The sequence below is a fragment of the Pyxicephalus adspersus genome, chromosome 1, assembly GCF_032062135.1.
Source record: "Pyxicephalus adspersus chromosome 1, UCB_Pads_2.0, whole genome shotgun sequence".
Lineage (NCBI taxonomy): Eukaryota > Metazoa > Chordata > Amphibia > Anura > Pyxicephalidae > Pyxicephalus > Pyxicephalus adspersus.
This window is the reverse complement of record NC_092858.1, coordinates 19,870,185-19,885,991: the sequence shown is the minus strand read 5'-3', so window position 1 is coordinate 19,885,991 and position 15,807 is coordinate 19,870,185. Positions and strand designations below refer to the sequence as shown.

At 36.7% G+C, this 15,807-nt stretch overlaps 1 protein-coding gene across 1 annotated transcript in view; it reads left to right on the top strand.

The window, feature by feature from the left end:
• Positions 1–15,807, top strand: part of ASIC1 (acid sensing ion channel subunit 1) — a 123,688-nt gene that overhangs the window by 16,302 nt on the left and 91,579 nt on the right. The window contains exon 3 of the mRNA XM_072403211.1: positions 6,964–7,159. Within this exon, the coding sequence (XP_072259312.1) occupies positions 6,964–7,159 (196 nt within the window). The remainder of the gene's footprint in view (positions 1–6,963; positions 7,160–15,807) is intronic.

Here is a 15,807-nt window from a genome sequence, read left to right as displayed (position 1 = left end):
TTAAAACTTTTTTCTTTATCTTAAACTTTAATTTCTTTATCTTAAACAGGCCACATCCTAAGATTCATGGGAGAAGATATGCAATGAAAGACATCAATTTTTAGCTGTTGAAAGAAATACACGCGGGTTTCACTAAACGTAGACCAAGAAATAGCTTTAAACCTGGTTTTCATGGGAATTTGTGGTTTGTTGTTCATAAGACATATCAATGAATGTAAAATGCAGTGGTCACAGTTTTAATTGAATCTATGAAATACTAAAATACTCAAACTGAGCTTATTTAGATTTCAGTTTAAGCTTTCAGTTTTATAAATCATCTTTAGATCTACCAACTATAAAGTAGCTTGCTTGACTAGAGGCAAATTGAGTGGATTTGTTTTAATACATTTGAAGTATACTTTAATATATTATGTATATATATATATATATATATATTTACTGTATTGTAATATTATATATATATAATATTACAATACAGTAAATATATATTTATTATATATAATAAATATATAGTACATATATATAGCATATTAGAAATCTACATTTGCCTAGCTAGATTGTCCTGCATTAACCTTCCATCCGCTGGCATTCACAGGAGTTGTATTAGCAATGTTCTAACAAATGCAAATTGGGGTTTTAGGCTAAAATTCTAATTTTCAGCGTGTTGAATATGCAGCAAATGTGCAGCCAGCGTGGACTTTGAATCAGCAGCAGGAAACAATAATAAATTATTTCTATAATGATTCACCTTTTAAAACTGCAAAAAAACAACAAATATAACATTGGCGAAACAAATGTTACTCACACTCAGATTTCCTATAGAAAAAGTAGAAAATCCAAACACTGCATGAAAAGAAAAGTTTGTAACTTAAATGTACAATCACAAGTGAATCTGGGTGGACAATATGTTTTATATTTATATGGAACCAAATTACCCGATAGGTGATTGGACAAGTAGAATTTATCATTGCACTGGCTCACTTTGGGGACGTACACCCTGTCAGTTGAAGAATTATGTACACCACCTGGTCATTTGCTATTTATTTTGAATAAAGGCCTTTGCCTTTTGCCTTTTGAATAATGCTATCATTGAGAGAAGGAAACCTCCTGTTTTACACAGCAGAGAGCCATTCTAAGCATTTAAAAATAAGTCGCCTATTGTATTTAGTGAATAATGTGTAATAGGAATAAGGGAAGCAGGCATGCCCTTATTATGAATGCGTTTTTCCATGAGTAGCATAAAGGCTTGACTTCGAACAAAAAAAAAAATCTGAACCTCCCTTAAAGGTAATATAAGTTTTTTGTTTTCTCCAAGTCTGAATAGATTGATGAATAGAGTTATGTCAGTCTGTGACATCTTTGGGAATTGTTTTCATTTTCTGCCCCTGTGACACCGGTATAGGAAATGGGAGACATGGAAGTCACCAGGGCAGGAAGGTACTAACAATAACAACACTTTCAGAAGTTGTTACCTTTGCTGTGTCTAAAAACTGAAAATTGTGTACTTACCTTATGGTAATTTTCCTCTCCTGGTATTAAATCGTGTGAGCTTACTCACGAGTTAGCTTTGCTCCTCTTACCAGATAAAACTGCCTACCCTATAAGTTGAAGCCTTCCCTAGGCCGAACCACCAAGAGAAGGCTTTGTTACAACCTTGTTACAAAACTATCTGCGAGAAAGTATGATAACACCTATGCTGGCATGATTATTTGTCAAGAAATTACCAAAAGGTTAGAATAGGTTTTCCTTTTTCCAAGCACAATCATGGCATCACTTGCTTATTGGAAATTAAATCGAGGGAGGGTGACTGGATGATGTGTTGTGCAGCATGAATGATGATGAAGTCTGACCAACAATGAAGGTATTTACTCCATTTATAATAATCTAGAATTTATGGGAAGCAGATAAAAGATATAACCCAAATCATATTCCATGGAAAGAAAGGTCAAGCTGGCAATTATTGGGGGTAACCCAAGATAGATCTGATGGTGTCTCCATCCTATGCTAGGTGCAAATTCTTTTTTTTCCAATACTCACCAGCCCGATTATTGTTGACACTTTGGCAGCCTGGTTGATTTTGGCAGACAATGGTGAGGTTGGCAGAAGAAATTTCCAGCAATGGCAACCCAGCACCAGGAATCCTAGAAAACTTCCCATCCAAACTTGCACAAACTGTAATCTTGCCAACACATTTTCAAAAAGGCTACCGTGATACATTAGAGGTTGACAACTTGGTATATGAAATCTTAAGCAATGAGGATAGGGTACCATTCCGATTCTTTTGTGGTTATTTTTCAAGCCTGTAGGTTAAAAAATATAATACCGTAGTAATAATTAAAGGCACAAAAAAACATAAAATATTATAAAAAAAATCACGAAAGGCAATTGAGTAAAATATTTTGGGTATCACTTCACATGCAAGAGTAAGGGGAAATATATTAAAGGCCCTGTGCTTAAGGCTAAATTTACACTGATGGGCTAAAAATACTTTTTAAAGCATTGCCTATAGACAATATTGAGCCTGAAACAATTTCACTTTTTCACAATTTCAAAGACACATCATTCTAGTAATAAAAGGAATCTGTTCCTAAATAAATGAGCTCTTTGACACTTAACAGAAACCAAATTTGATCATCAGAGGTGTGACAGAAGCAAGGGGCATAGATGAGCAGGCTTTAGGTTTATTTTAGGGTTTTTTGCCAAGGAAAAGGACATGAGTGCTAAGGAAAGGGACATATAAGCTGGGAGGTTGTTAAGGAGAAGGACATGTGTGCTGGGCTGTACATTGTGAATAAGAACATGTGTGTTCAAGGTTTCTAAGGAGGAGGACATATGTACTGGGGAGGTTGCCAATGAGAAGAATATGGTGGTGGGGGCTGGGGGTGGACATGTGTGCCGGAAAATGGGGTTGTTAAGGAAAATGTGCATGCTGTAACATAGGGCACAGAAATAAAATTCTGCATATGTAAAATATATAACACATTAATATATGTATTAACATTTGGTAACGCATGTGTTAGCAAAGTAACTGTATTGTAATTGTTTCTCATGTTCTTTAATGTCATAAACTGTTTACTATTCACATGTACAACCTCCTTAGGAATCTAGCTCTTGGATTTGCCCCTGGGTTTCTCTCCTCGGGTAGCCAGGGGTATCTATAGATTAGAAATTATCTGTTGACATGTCCATACCTCCAAAATGTCCAGTAGTGCAATGCAAAATCCTCATGGGTTTAAGTGTTTTGAATAATTAACTGCAGCTTGTAGGAACAAAATAATGTTAACAGCGCTTTTGTACAATGAAGGTAGGACTGGAAGGAGCCAAAACCATTATTTTCCTGCTGCTTATTTCTGAACAACAGAAGTTTTATGTAAAAGGTTAAATCCACTACCTGGCTGTTTTATGAGGTCCCACAACACTATGAAATGTATTAATAAAATTGGCAGAGAAGTGGGTACATTTACCAGCCTGGTATTGCCACACATTCTCTGTCAACTTTCTAAAATGTTTATTATATGCTGAATGTGCGGAAGAGTTTAAACTATAAATGTGACTTATTATTAAGGAAAATGGTTCCTTCAAATCAAATAATCCCAGATTTCCTCTATTATATATTCTCTAATATTCTCTGATAATATAAGACAAAATGACATTTAGGATCTAGTTCTCCTCAATGCTGGGACATAAATGGAATAGCAAATTCTACTGCCCAAAAATTGCACACTATTCAGCTTGTCAAAGAGATAATTGTGACTTGGGCAGTATGGCTCCCCATCATAAAGTGAACCTAATGTCATATACAGTGGAATGATCCAAATTTCCATAACTAAAAGCAGGGACTTACTTAAATTAAAAAAATGGCTTGTATACTTCCTAGTGGCCCTCCAACCCCAGACCTGTGTACTCCGAGCCCATGTCTTTGTTCCAGAACATTTTTTTGTGAAATATAGAGTGGCGAGCCAAAGTTTCAGGCTAAGCTCCAAGTGGTTTATATTATGATTTTAGTATTAATGGTTCCTGAAATAGTGGTTTCTAATGCAAATTATGCAAACCAATATCACTAACCAACATGCTTAAAGTAGATGCAAATCCAATCAATAAAATATCATATAACTTTTGGCATAATAATGTATTTTCAAAAAACGTTTTACATCATTACTTATTACCCAAGCAAGTTCACCATTACAGTCAAGAATCCCAACTGAGCAATGACGGGAACAGTCAGAAAGCCAGAAGGAGGTCAACTGTAGATCAGATTCTCCTGTCAATGAATTCTAAATGATTTCAGGAATATAAAAATATTTAAGGAACGGCTGCCTAACCTAACTTCAATATTTCTTTTAGTAAAGTTTGCAAGGATACTAATGTTTAAAATGAAAATCCAGGCAGTACATGACTTGTATACCCCTTGTATATTCGAAAGTGAGCCAATATGCAAAGTCAATTTAGAACAACATTTAATTGTCCTGTCTTGAAGTTCCCTTCCATTACTAAATATCATAAAAACTCATTATGAAATACCTTTGAGTGGATTATGGGTGTGAACAATATGTTTATGAAGAGTCTGTGTGGGCATGCTTAGATTTACAATAAAGGTATTCAGACCCTAAGGCATCAATATTCCTAGTATTGTATTCACAATATATGGGTGTCATGGCTGCCCAAAGACGTCTCCCATAGGTCTGCTACAAAAATAATACAGTAACACAAAGGAAGCTTAGCACACCAATGTTTATTATAAAGTTTATGCAAATTTTTATTCAAAGGATATTTACATAAATAAACAATCAGAACTCCACCATATATTTAGTTGGACCTCATTGACCCTAGCTTGGACAATCTTAAAATCAAATTCAAGCTTCTGTGCTATCCATTCAAATCCCTTTACAGTTTCTGTCCTATAAACCCTTCTGGCCTGATAGAAAATCACTCCCCCAGCTGCACTCTTCGCTCCTCAAATGACCTACTAATGACTTCCTTGCTCATAACCTCGTCATATGCATGGCTCCAAAACTTTTCTAAGGCGACCCCGACTTTCTGGAAAGGTCCTCCTTGCCCTATTGGGCTTGCTTCTAATTTTTGCACATTTAAAAGAGCACTCAAAACCCATATTTTCAACCTATCCTCCTATGTCCTTTAAACCCTCACTACTCACCCGCCAATCTATATCTTCCCCCCTCCTATTGTGTACTACTTCCCCCACTTTATAGATTGTAAACTTTTCTGGAGAGGGTCCTCTCTTCACCCTGTGTCATAGTAATAAAACGGAGCTTAAATTGCAGCATGCAATTGCCATGGTATCGTTTGGATCAATTCATACAATGTCACCAAATTTATTTTGGTGTAGAGTTGCACTAATCTTTCACTACTTTTGTACTGATAATGGGATAGTCGGAAAGTTATGTAAAATCTTCACCGGCACATTACAAAGATCCACCATGTTCGGGTTTGGACACTGTGGTGGCCAATCCATGTGCAAAAATCAAGAACCAATCTTTCCCAATTTGAGCCCGATGAATCCTGGCATTGTCATCTTGGAATATGCCTGTGCCAAAAGGGTAGAAAAAATCTATTGATGGTCATTCAGAATATTCAGGTAGTCAGCTGATCTAATTTTTTGGGCATAGTATTGGTAAAGCTAGACCTGGCAGTCTGAAGCAACCCCAGATCATAACACTGCCCCCACAGGCTTGGGGACTTTTTTCGTGGCCAGGAAGTGGGTCTACCATATTACACAAAGTATATAGTATTACTAATACAGTATAGGCTAGCTGTTATATATAGGGAAGATATTAGTAGGACACTCTCAGAGTGCGTGCGTATTTGCTGCTAATGTTTGGTCTTGGTGCCGCCATGTATTGCTGTATAATTGGATAGGATTGTATATCTTTCTTTCATGTATGATTTCTGCACTTTGGTAGCTTGAACATAATTACAGGTCACAGAAACAGGTGATTTAGTATGCTGAAGCTAAATGAGCAACAGAAATTCACTTTGGCTTGGTCAGTAAAGCAGTGCATTGGGAATTATTAGTAACATGAGATAGTCAATGAGATACAAAAAAATTCAACTTTTATGCAAGTCACAACGGAATTTCTTGCAAATTGTATTGATTTGAAACTGAGCCAATCAAACTCTGCAACTTTCAACTTTAATATTCAGTACAATGTGCATAAGTGTTGATTTTTTTGCATTTCAATGACCATGGTAATTTATAGAACTATGGCCCTCCGGTAAAAATAATATATAATATAGAAATTTATGCTTGAGCTGTATATTCTGACAATTTTTTGGGGAATTTCAGAGCTTCTCCTTGGCCTCTCTAGCCTTACAAAGTCTTACAAACATCTCTTGATTCTACCATTGAAGTCTGACTCATTTATCTGATAGGGTGGCAATGCTGCTGCACTACTCCTGAATTCAGAGCAGCATTGTTACCCTCATGTGTCAGGGCCTATTTTCACTATTGTGATATTAGAAGACATTGGGCCTGATTTAATAAAGCTGGAGAAGATAGACTATCATGGGACAATGTGGGTGATCCAGGAAACCTTGAATTGATCTGATTTAGGATTTAAAACATTTGCCAACAAAAGATTTTTATGAAATCCATTCCTGATTTGCTGGCTCACCCATTTTATCCAATGATAATCTTCTCCAGTCTTGGAGAGCATTAATAAATCAGGCCCATTGCATTGGGATGTGGCAGTGTCTTGGAGGTTGTGTGGTGACTTAAAAATGAAGGAAGATTCGGGTCAATTAGGAAATGTATGGGAACCTCTATTAGAGTGTGTGCTTTGCATGGTAAATGTATTTGGGAGCTGTGTAGACTGAACCTTTAAATTCACATTTTTATTTATCTGGTTCTGAAGTTATAATGGATTTGCTGCACATTCCTAGGTTGTGATCTTGTTTTCTTGTGTTCTCAATGTATTAACAATGCCCTTTTCTATTTCTTCTCAGCTATGAGCTACCGGATTCTCACCTTGCTGATGAGAAAGTCATGGAAATCTTACAAGATAAAGCTAACTTCCGCAACTTTAAACCAAAGCCATTCAACATGAAGGAATTTTATGACCGCGCTGGCCATGACATCCGAGAAATGCTCCTGAGCTGCAAGTATCGGGGAGAGGAATGTGGACCCGATGACTTTGTTCCAGTAAGCTTTTGTTTTTTTCTTTTTATTTCTTTATTCTCCTGATAAAATGTTTAGAAGTCAGCAAACAACACATTGCATGCATAAAAAATCTGCTTGTTAGTGAAGGCTGCAGTATAAGGAGACGTGTATACAGTATCACCAATGTTTCTTGGCGTTTGTTTCATTCAGCAATTAGTGACATACAAAAGTTATTTGTGTTCTTTGGCTGATTAGATTCAGTCAATGCCTTACCTGGATTTAATCAGGCACAGAGCCAGTGTAATTCATGGCTGTCAGTAATTAATGGAATGAGCTGGCAATTCAGTCTAAATATCTCCTGACCAAGGAAGGTTTATCAATTGTGTCTTTTAACTTTATTTGGTGATCAGTTATTGACTGTTGTGCTTGTTATGTTTCACTGTGTGTCTATCCTTTTCTTCTACGTATGATTGGTCTCAGACTTCTTAGCAGTTTAGAATAGAGATCCCTCTTTTCCCCATATCTTTACAACTCATAAGCAACAAAGGACTCATGTCATTGATTGTGACAAAAAAATACAGAGTATTTGTGTTGGATATGGTACTGTCATGATTATGTTTGACAGGAAACGTCATGTCACCAACTTTTACCATCAGGTAGCAAAGAGATGCAGCTCATAAAGATAACTCTAAGTCCTGGGGAAAACATCTCATTTCTTTGCAAGTTACATTTACCTTATCCATTGGGCAGCAGTCGAAAAATTTTGGTGGTCCGCGGCTCTGGCCGGTTTGCCCTCCCAGCAAGGTCAGGAGAAGAACCCCGGTAGGGGGGCGCACCGGCCAGAGCTACAGACTATTTCTCCCCTATGAATAGCAGACTCGGAGCGCTGGGTGGGTTGTGTCTCTGGTCTGAGCCTGTGATGGGAGAGTGAGTGGGTTCTGGCATCATGACATCCCTCTGGGGGAAGTTTCCTCCCCTTTGAGTGACACACTGCTTCCTGCGCATGCGTGGTCCGGAGTCTGTTAAATTAGTGGTCCATGACACCCAAAAGGTTGAAGACCACTGCCCTAGGGTATCTTTGAATTTGAAAATAAAGAGTTCTAATGTATGTACTTGGGTATAAACCGAGATATTTTGCCTTTGCTGAATGTCATTAGAAAAATTCTCACTTTATGCTCTGATTACATCTAGTGGCATATCTTGAAACTGCATTTGTTTCTAGCATGACTGATCAGAGTTATCAAAGAAAAACTGTTTGTAACACTGTTTACATGAAGAAACAATACTATCTACTGGTAACCAACAATAATGCAGAAAAGATCATTTAAGGGCAAATAACCCATATTAGCCAACTCAAAAGTGCAAAGTACTTTATCTTTACTACTGTACGGGAAAAACCTAATACCACTGTTTCTCTTTTTGACATAGGGAAACCTCTTGAAATAACTTTCAGGTCTCAGGGAACCCCTACTATAATTATAATATTTACATCCCACAGTAAATTAGTGTGGTGGTCAGGGGGAAGCAGTAAATAATGCATTTTGCGCCCTAGGTTTTTTCTTGAATCAAAGTATTTTTTCTATTTTTCAGGTAACTTAGTTTTGATCTATTTGGTTTAAATTCATGTGGTATGTATGTGAATATATAAATAGATATAATACATAATATTATATATATATATATATATATATATATATATATATCAAAAATACTTTGATTCAAGTAAAAACCTACGGCACAAAATATGCTGTAAATTTATTTAGGCATTGAAAACAAGCAGTTAAATACCCATTCCCAATTAGTCATTTAATCTTTTATTGATTTATAGCAGTCAGAATTAAAAAGCAATGTTGTTGGCTATTTTTGGTTATTGCTTTCCTTTAGAAATAGAGGCCATGCTGTCTATGAACTGTAACGTAAAAGAATGTGATTGATTAAAATGTTGATAGGATTTACCATGGTGGATCCTTTGAATGTTCTTTCCTTTATGTATTGTAGCTGACACTTATCTGTGTTGACATAGCTGAGGTTTGTTTCATAAAATGCCATTTCCTCTGCATTGATAAAAAACTTTGTATTATATTTTTTCTTTTTTTACTGTTATATGGATCAGTTTACCTTTATTAAACTGCTTGCTGTGTATACCAGAGCAATTTTAGTCTTTGACTTTATCTGTATTATATTAATAAAAGTTGTTACTTGAGACAACTGGAAGAATTAGGGGCTGAAGGAAGTTAGATCTTTCTGATTTCTAGGAAGATATTGTTGTTTGTATTTAAGCCAATGTGAACAGTCCTAACATTTGTTATTGGATTTGCATTTATTTTATATTATGAAATTCTACGGTAAAGGAAAATACCATAGCAACACCGAGCTGAAAAGAACTTACCTCCATTGTACCCAATAGTTGTAAAAATCCATTAGGTGCTTTGGCCTACCGGTGTCCTTTGTGGAGTAGACCAACAGTGCAATGTAAAAACATAAGATGCTAATTAGGCTCCAACAAGTTACTTTCTTGTTCTGTTAGCATTTTAGGAGATTTAATGTCAGTGTTCATGGGTGTCATGCTTAAAAATATCTGGAAAGGAAGTTTTCTGCTTGTTATGGTCAAAGGCGAATTTACCGTATGGGCTTTTAAGGGTAACTGTTTGGGTGGAAGGGTACACAGCAGAAAAAAAAATGTAGGATCCTCACAACCAGCCACAACCAAAATAAGGGGAGACATAACAAAGGACCCAAATAATCAATAGATGGATGCATCTTTCGGCTTTGTTTTAGGTGGGACAGTTGTAGAGATTTACATTTCTACTGGGAATAGAGGTGGAGGTAAAAGAAAAAAGCATGTGATATAACCATGCAAAATTAAAACATCAATATTTAGGAACAGATGGCCTTCAATTATAATCATCCAATTTTTTCTTTACTATGATTTATTTTCCTACCAATTCACACACAGTAATGCATAATAAACCTAATATGCCTTCTAAACTACAAATAACAGAAAGGTATATTGCTAAACACAAACTAATGAATATGAGAGAGCTGCATTAATGTCTGAGAAGTGTATTGAGAACTGCTGAGAAGAATATGATGTCTTTGCAACTCAAGACAGCAGCTCTGTAGGTAAAAGGTGATCTAATGTGCTGCCCTTAGATTATACTTGTTAATTTTTTACAATAATGACACAGACCTGGATAAAAAATGTACAGATTGGTAGCATCATTTACAGCATTAACTCTAAATACAGCATAAAATGCTAGCTGTAGGTTTGTAATCTAGGTTCAGCAATTTAATGGATGAATGGATGTGCTTGGTGGGTGCAGAATGGACCATAAGTGGAGACCTGGAACCTAAACTGACACTTTATTTAAAAAATGTTTATGTAAAAATAAATATTTCCACATGCAAACTTGCTTCTGCCGTTGCACTTGACATCTGCAAATCATCTGGAATTGCATGCTCCATCTCAGTAATGGTGTCAACAAGACCCCAGATGCTTCTTTCTCAAGTGACTCAATAAAGTAATGAAGAAGCAATACATTCTCAGTGAGTAGAATATTTAAGCAGAACCACTTAAAAGTGATTCACACAGACAGTATTGGTCCCGGTTACAGATCTACTGGTCCTCTGCTATAACCCTAACTAGACTTAGTGGTTTCAGGGTGATTGGGATTCGGAAGTGTTTGCCACTAAGGCAAGCAATCAAGTCACATTATGTCTGTGAAGTCATAGCAAGTGGTAGCTTGTCACATTTAAATGGACTTGTCTTGTAATTTTTAAGACAATTTTCTCATCCAGGTGACTCCAGATGAGTCGTTTTAACACCTACTACCATGTTCTTGGGCAAACAACATTTGCCTTGACACATTTTATGATACCATAGTGATTGGACTGAAGAAAGTGATTTACCTGGGTGGCTATAAATGTTGGGATATGTCCCTGACACTTTTTGTGAACATAGAAAGCCACTTGGATAGAAACATGTCTGAAATGTTACAGGACAAGCCAAAACCCAACAACCTCCTGATATATTGATAATAAAGAAATGGACGATTGGATAGTTCTTTCTAAAACTCTGCCAAGGTTAATTTAGAATTTTCTACATTGGTCTTAAGGACTTAGGACTTAAGCTTAAAACAGAACTAAACCCTGCAGCACCTATCTGCGCACCCTTGCTTCCAGCTTTCTTCTTCTGCCCAGCAATGACCTTTGGCCACCTTAATTGGCCTAACTGGGATGACATTCATGCATCCCCGGCACATGCAAGAGAAGCTGGGAATACAGGACTTCTCATGTACAGCTCAGTTTTTTCACATTTTCCCCGTGTGAACAGTCAGGTAAGATGTGTTATTGCAGAAGGAACATTGCCTGTACCTTTCTGTAATAACCACCTGCCTGAATTACCAACCTTCAAAGTAGAACTTTGGTTCCACTTTAAACACAGATAAGAGCTGAATCATTAAGTTTTACCAAGAATATGCCACTTTAATCATTTTTTAAAACCCTTGATGTAAAATTGTTTGTTATAGTAAAATTTCAGCTTTTAGCTAATTTGTTAAATTGTTGTTGAGGAATATAAATACTGCATCAACGACAAAAGAACAAAGGCATTGACAGTATTGTTATATAGTTGTGTGTAATTGGTCTGAGCATTAGAATGGATTGTGATTGCAAATGTATAAGTGATTATGTAAGGACGCTCAGGTCAACAACAGTGACTTTCTTATATGCAACACATATAAATCTTTGTGAGAGATTAATTGTCATAGAGTTTACTGAAAATCAGCATCTGAAATCCTTGATATCTGTAGACTTGCTTGGAGAAAATCTTCACAAATGGATAAGTCAACAGATTTTATCACAATCAATGAGTCTCTCTGCTAGCATAACATTTTCATAATGTATATTTTGTCTGTTTCTTATTTTTATTTTTGACATGCTTTAAAGGTCTCTAAAGAGAATAAACAATTATATAAATAAGACAGCATAATGCAATTAATATTGTCAGTTTATGTGAGTAAAAAGGAAGCACAGTAGACTTTCTGTCCTGTATCTGGCACGACTCGTTACTCTGAAATGGCAGCTGATATTGAACAATAAGCTGCAATCACAGTTCAGAACAGTGTCTGTCATTAAGTGTCCTTTGGAATAGAAATGTATTTGTCAATTTTAATAGTAGCCCTTTAAAATGAAAAAGGAACCTTTGAATGTAAAGGATATTCCATCTGCCATCTAAAGCTACTTACACACAATTTCTGTCTCTGGAAGCGATCACTTCAGTTGTTTCCAGAACGATTGAGTGCAATACACATAGCACTGTTCAGTTCTATAAATTGGGGAGAGGGGAGGACAAGTGGGGGGCACCCTACTGCATCTTCCTCTATAGAAAATTACAGAAGTTTTCCCTGGTCGGTTGTTTAGTGATCCCCTATGGCGGATCACTAAACAATGTTGGGGGACCTCTGTAAATGATCACACTAACTTGTCTTGTTTGACAATTATCTAGTAGCTTCAAAATTCTGCAAAACAAGGGCATTACCAAGATTTAGGTTATCCGAAGGTTCCTTTGATATTGTGACATTGAAAGCTGAACATCCTAATGCCCTATGTATTCACCCCTATGTATGTAGTACCCAGCAGGTGTGTGCATTACCAGAATGACACCAACAGACTTAAAGCAGAACTAAACCCTAATTACTCACTGGTCTTCGTTCCCTCACAGGGCGCGTTCATCTCTTTCTTTTTTCTCCTCTGGTAGAGCATCTTCAGTCATCTTGATTGGCTGGGCTGGGATAATGTAACTTCCGTGTACGCACCCAGAGCACTCAGGCATGTAAGATATTGCAGAAGGGACATTACCTGTTCCTTTCTGCAATAATAACTTTCCTGACCGTGTATTTAGTTCTGATTTAATTATTATGTATGTTACTTTTCTTTATTGGTGATAACAGTTAAAGTGGAAAAGTTAAAACCCAAAACAAAAAAATCACATTTACCTTAATTCCGCAGATCAGTCTTTCCGTCGGGAGGTTTCTTCAATTGCGTCCTACCTCATACCCGTATAAATCTTCAGCCCAGCACTCCCAAAGGGGCGCCGACATCTTCTGCTCTCTTCTTCTGTGTTCTTTATCCTATGTCACCCTATTTCACCCTAACCTTGCCGATCTCACTGCGCATGTGTGAAATCGGCACTTTTTCCCTATTGATGAAAGGGCTCCTTCTGAGGTGCTCTGGCATGCGCAGAAGGAGTAGCCAAGAGCTTCCTGGGATGCGTGACAGGTATCCCGGGAGGCTCTGCGCTCCCATTCATTCTTGATGTCCTAGGCGATCAAGAATTTGGGTACGGTGCTCCACTTTTTTTTTTTTCTATAGGGTGTTGCACTTAAAAAAAACCACTAACAAACAACATTTTTACTTTAAATAAAAGGGTTGTCTACCCTTTTATGTAAATTAAAAATTATGAGTTTAACATACTGGTATTTATTTGGTAAGTATTTGAGGGTCTGCCCTCCATTCTTCTCTTATCTTATCCAACTTGCAGTCCAAAGTAGTTATGATGCCTTAAATCTCCCATTGCAGATATATAGCTATGAGGCTGTGGGTACAGGAGTGCCTATGCACCCTTATGTACCAGGAAGTTCACATTTCTTAGGCGGAAAAGGTAAATTTCCTGACACTGAAACTTTTTAGCCACACAACTTTTTTAACTGTTCCCTGTCATATATCAAATCTTAACTTTTAGACTTCGAGTCTACTTGAAAGCCAAACTCCAACCATAAATAACAAAGATAAAAAAAATAAATAGCTCCCTAAAAGATAAAACACCAAAATCATCCTATGTTAAAATATTCACCTTCAAGCCGCAGATTTTTCCTGTAGTACATCTTCTAACCCTAAATGTCCTCTGTGTGAAGGCCATCATCATTTCACCCACTTTTCATGAGCCCAGGTCAACGTGGACCTTGCCCAGTCTGTAACCTGACATTGAAAATTTGTAAAAAAAATTACAAAAATGTAAATAGTGATTTTAATGTAATGTAATGTTTTATTGTGCTGTAATATTGGATTTAGTTTTTTCCAGTTGGATATTTAAGTATATTCTATCTAGAATATGCACTTTGCAATTTCATCCTCTGAAACTCATCTCATTCTCTGCTGATAGGAGAAAACCAAGCAGGAAATCTGTTAATGTAAAATAGTTTTTGTGAATTTAAACATGGTTTTCATAATTTACTTCATGCCTACAAGCTTTTACGCGCTGATCCAATGTAATATAATGAGCAATCACAAAGTAAATATAAGCAATAGGTTATGTTTACTGCTGTGCAGGCAGCAGGCTATGAATTCACAGCTGACTGAACATAACAAGCTGGAGGTATTAACCAGTGCACACATTCACATTTCAGTCCTACTGAACTTGATCAGAGTTACATTTGTGCTCCTTGGAGACTGCTTGTAATCTTCTGAAGATGTAAAAATAAAACTTGTTGTTAAATGATAACATTATACTGTATCAGATGCTCAAAATGCTAAATTATTTAAGTGTAAAGTGGGTTTAAAGTAAGAAACTGACATTAGGTTTTCTCACCCCCAGACTTATCTCCTAGTGTGCTTTCCTTGCAATAATTCCTAAATATGCATGGAGTTTGCAGGTTCTCCTGTGTTTGTGTGGGTTTCCTCCGGGTACTCCGGTTTCCTCCCACATCCCAAAAACATGCAGTTAGGTTAATTAGCTTCCCCCTAAATTGATCTTAGACTACATTAATGACATATGACTATAGTAGGGACATTAGATTGTGAGCTCCCTTGAGGGACAGTTAGTGATATGACTATGGACTTTGTACAGCGCTGCGTAATATGATGACGCTATATAAATACTATGTAATAATAATAATAAAATACTTCTGCCATAGTGCTGCTTCTAAATGAATAGAGAGGGGTGGAGGCACTGATTGGCTGGTCAGGCATTGGTAACCGTTTCTGGTCCATTGGATCCATGTTGTGTGGGCAGAAATAAAAGAAAAACCTGGCAACATGACCCATGATGACCAGTGCTATGGAGAGAACACTCAAAGGGAGAAGTAAACACTTCCATGTGCACTGGAAAGTGGATATTGCTACTTTGGCCTGATTTATTAAAGCTATCCAAGACTGTAGAAGATACACTACCATAGGAGAACCTGGGTAATTCAGCAAACATGGAATGGATCTGGTCTATGATTGAAAGCATTTGACAACTAATTTTTGATTGAATAAAGAATTTTATTAATCACATAAATCGAAAACAATACAGTCAGGGTTCAAACATACAAGGAATTGCGACGCAGCGTATAACACTACATTACAATCCCCCACAACACACTTGCAAATACATACATACATCCGTCCACACTGCGGCATTATACCGCAAACAAGCATTTGACAACTAATAGCAAATGATTTTTAAGAAAACCATTTCAGGTTTAATAAATCACGCATTTTCTCCATTTGAAATAGGCTCCAGATGAACCTGTGATGCCATTCAAAGACATAGGGGTTACGTTAATAAAGAAATTAGGCTGTTCCTTTACCATGGCAAATTGTCACATTGCAAGTGATAATTCACTTAGCTCAGCAAATGTGGTGCAAATTTACTTTGCAAAAGAATACCCTATCACATGAAAGCTAAAAGAACAGGATTTTTTCTTGCA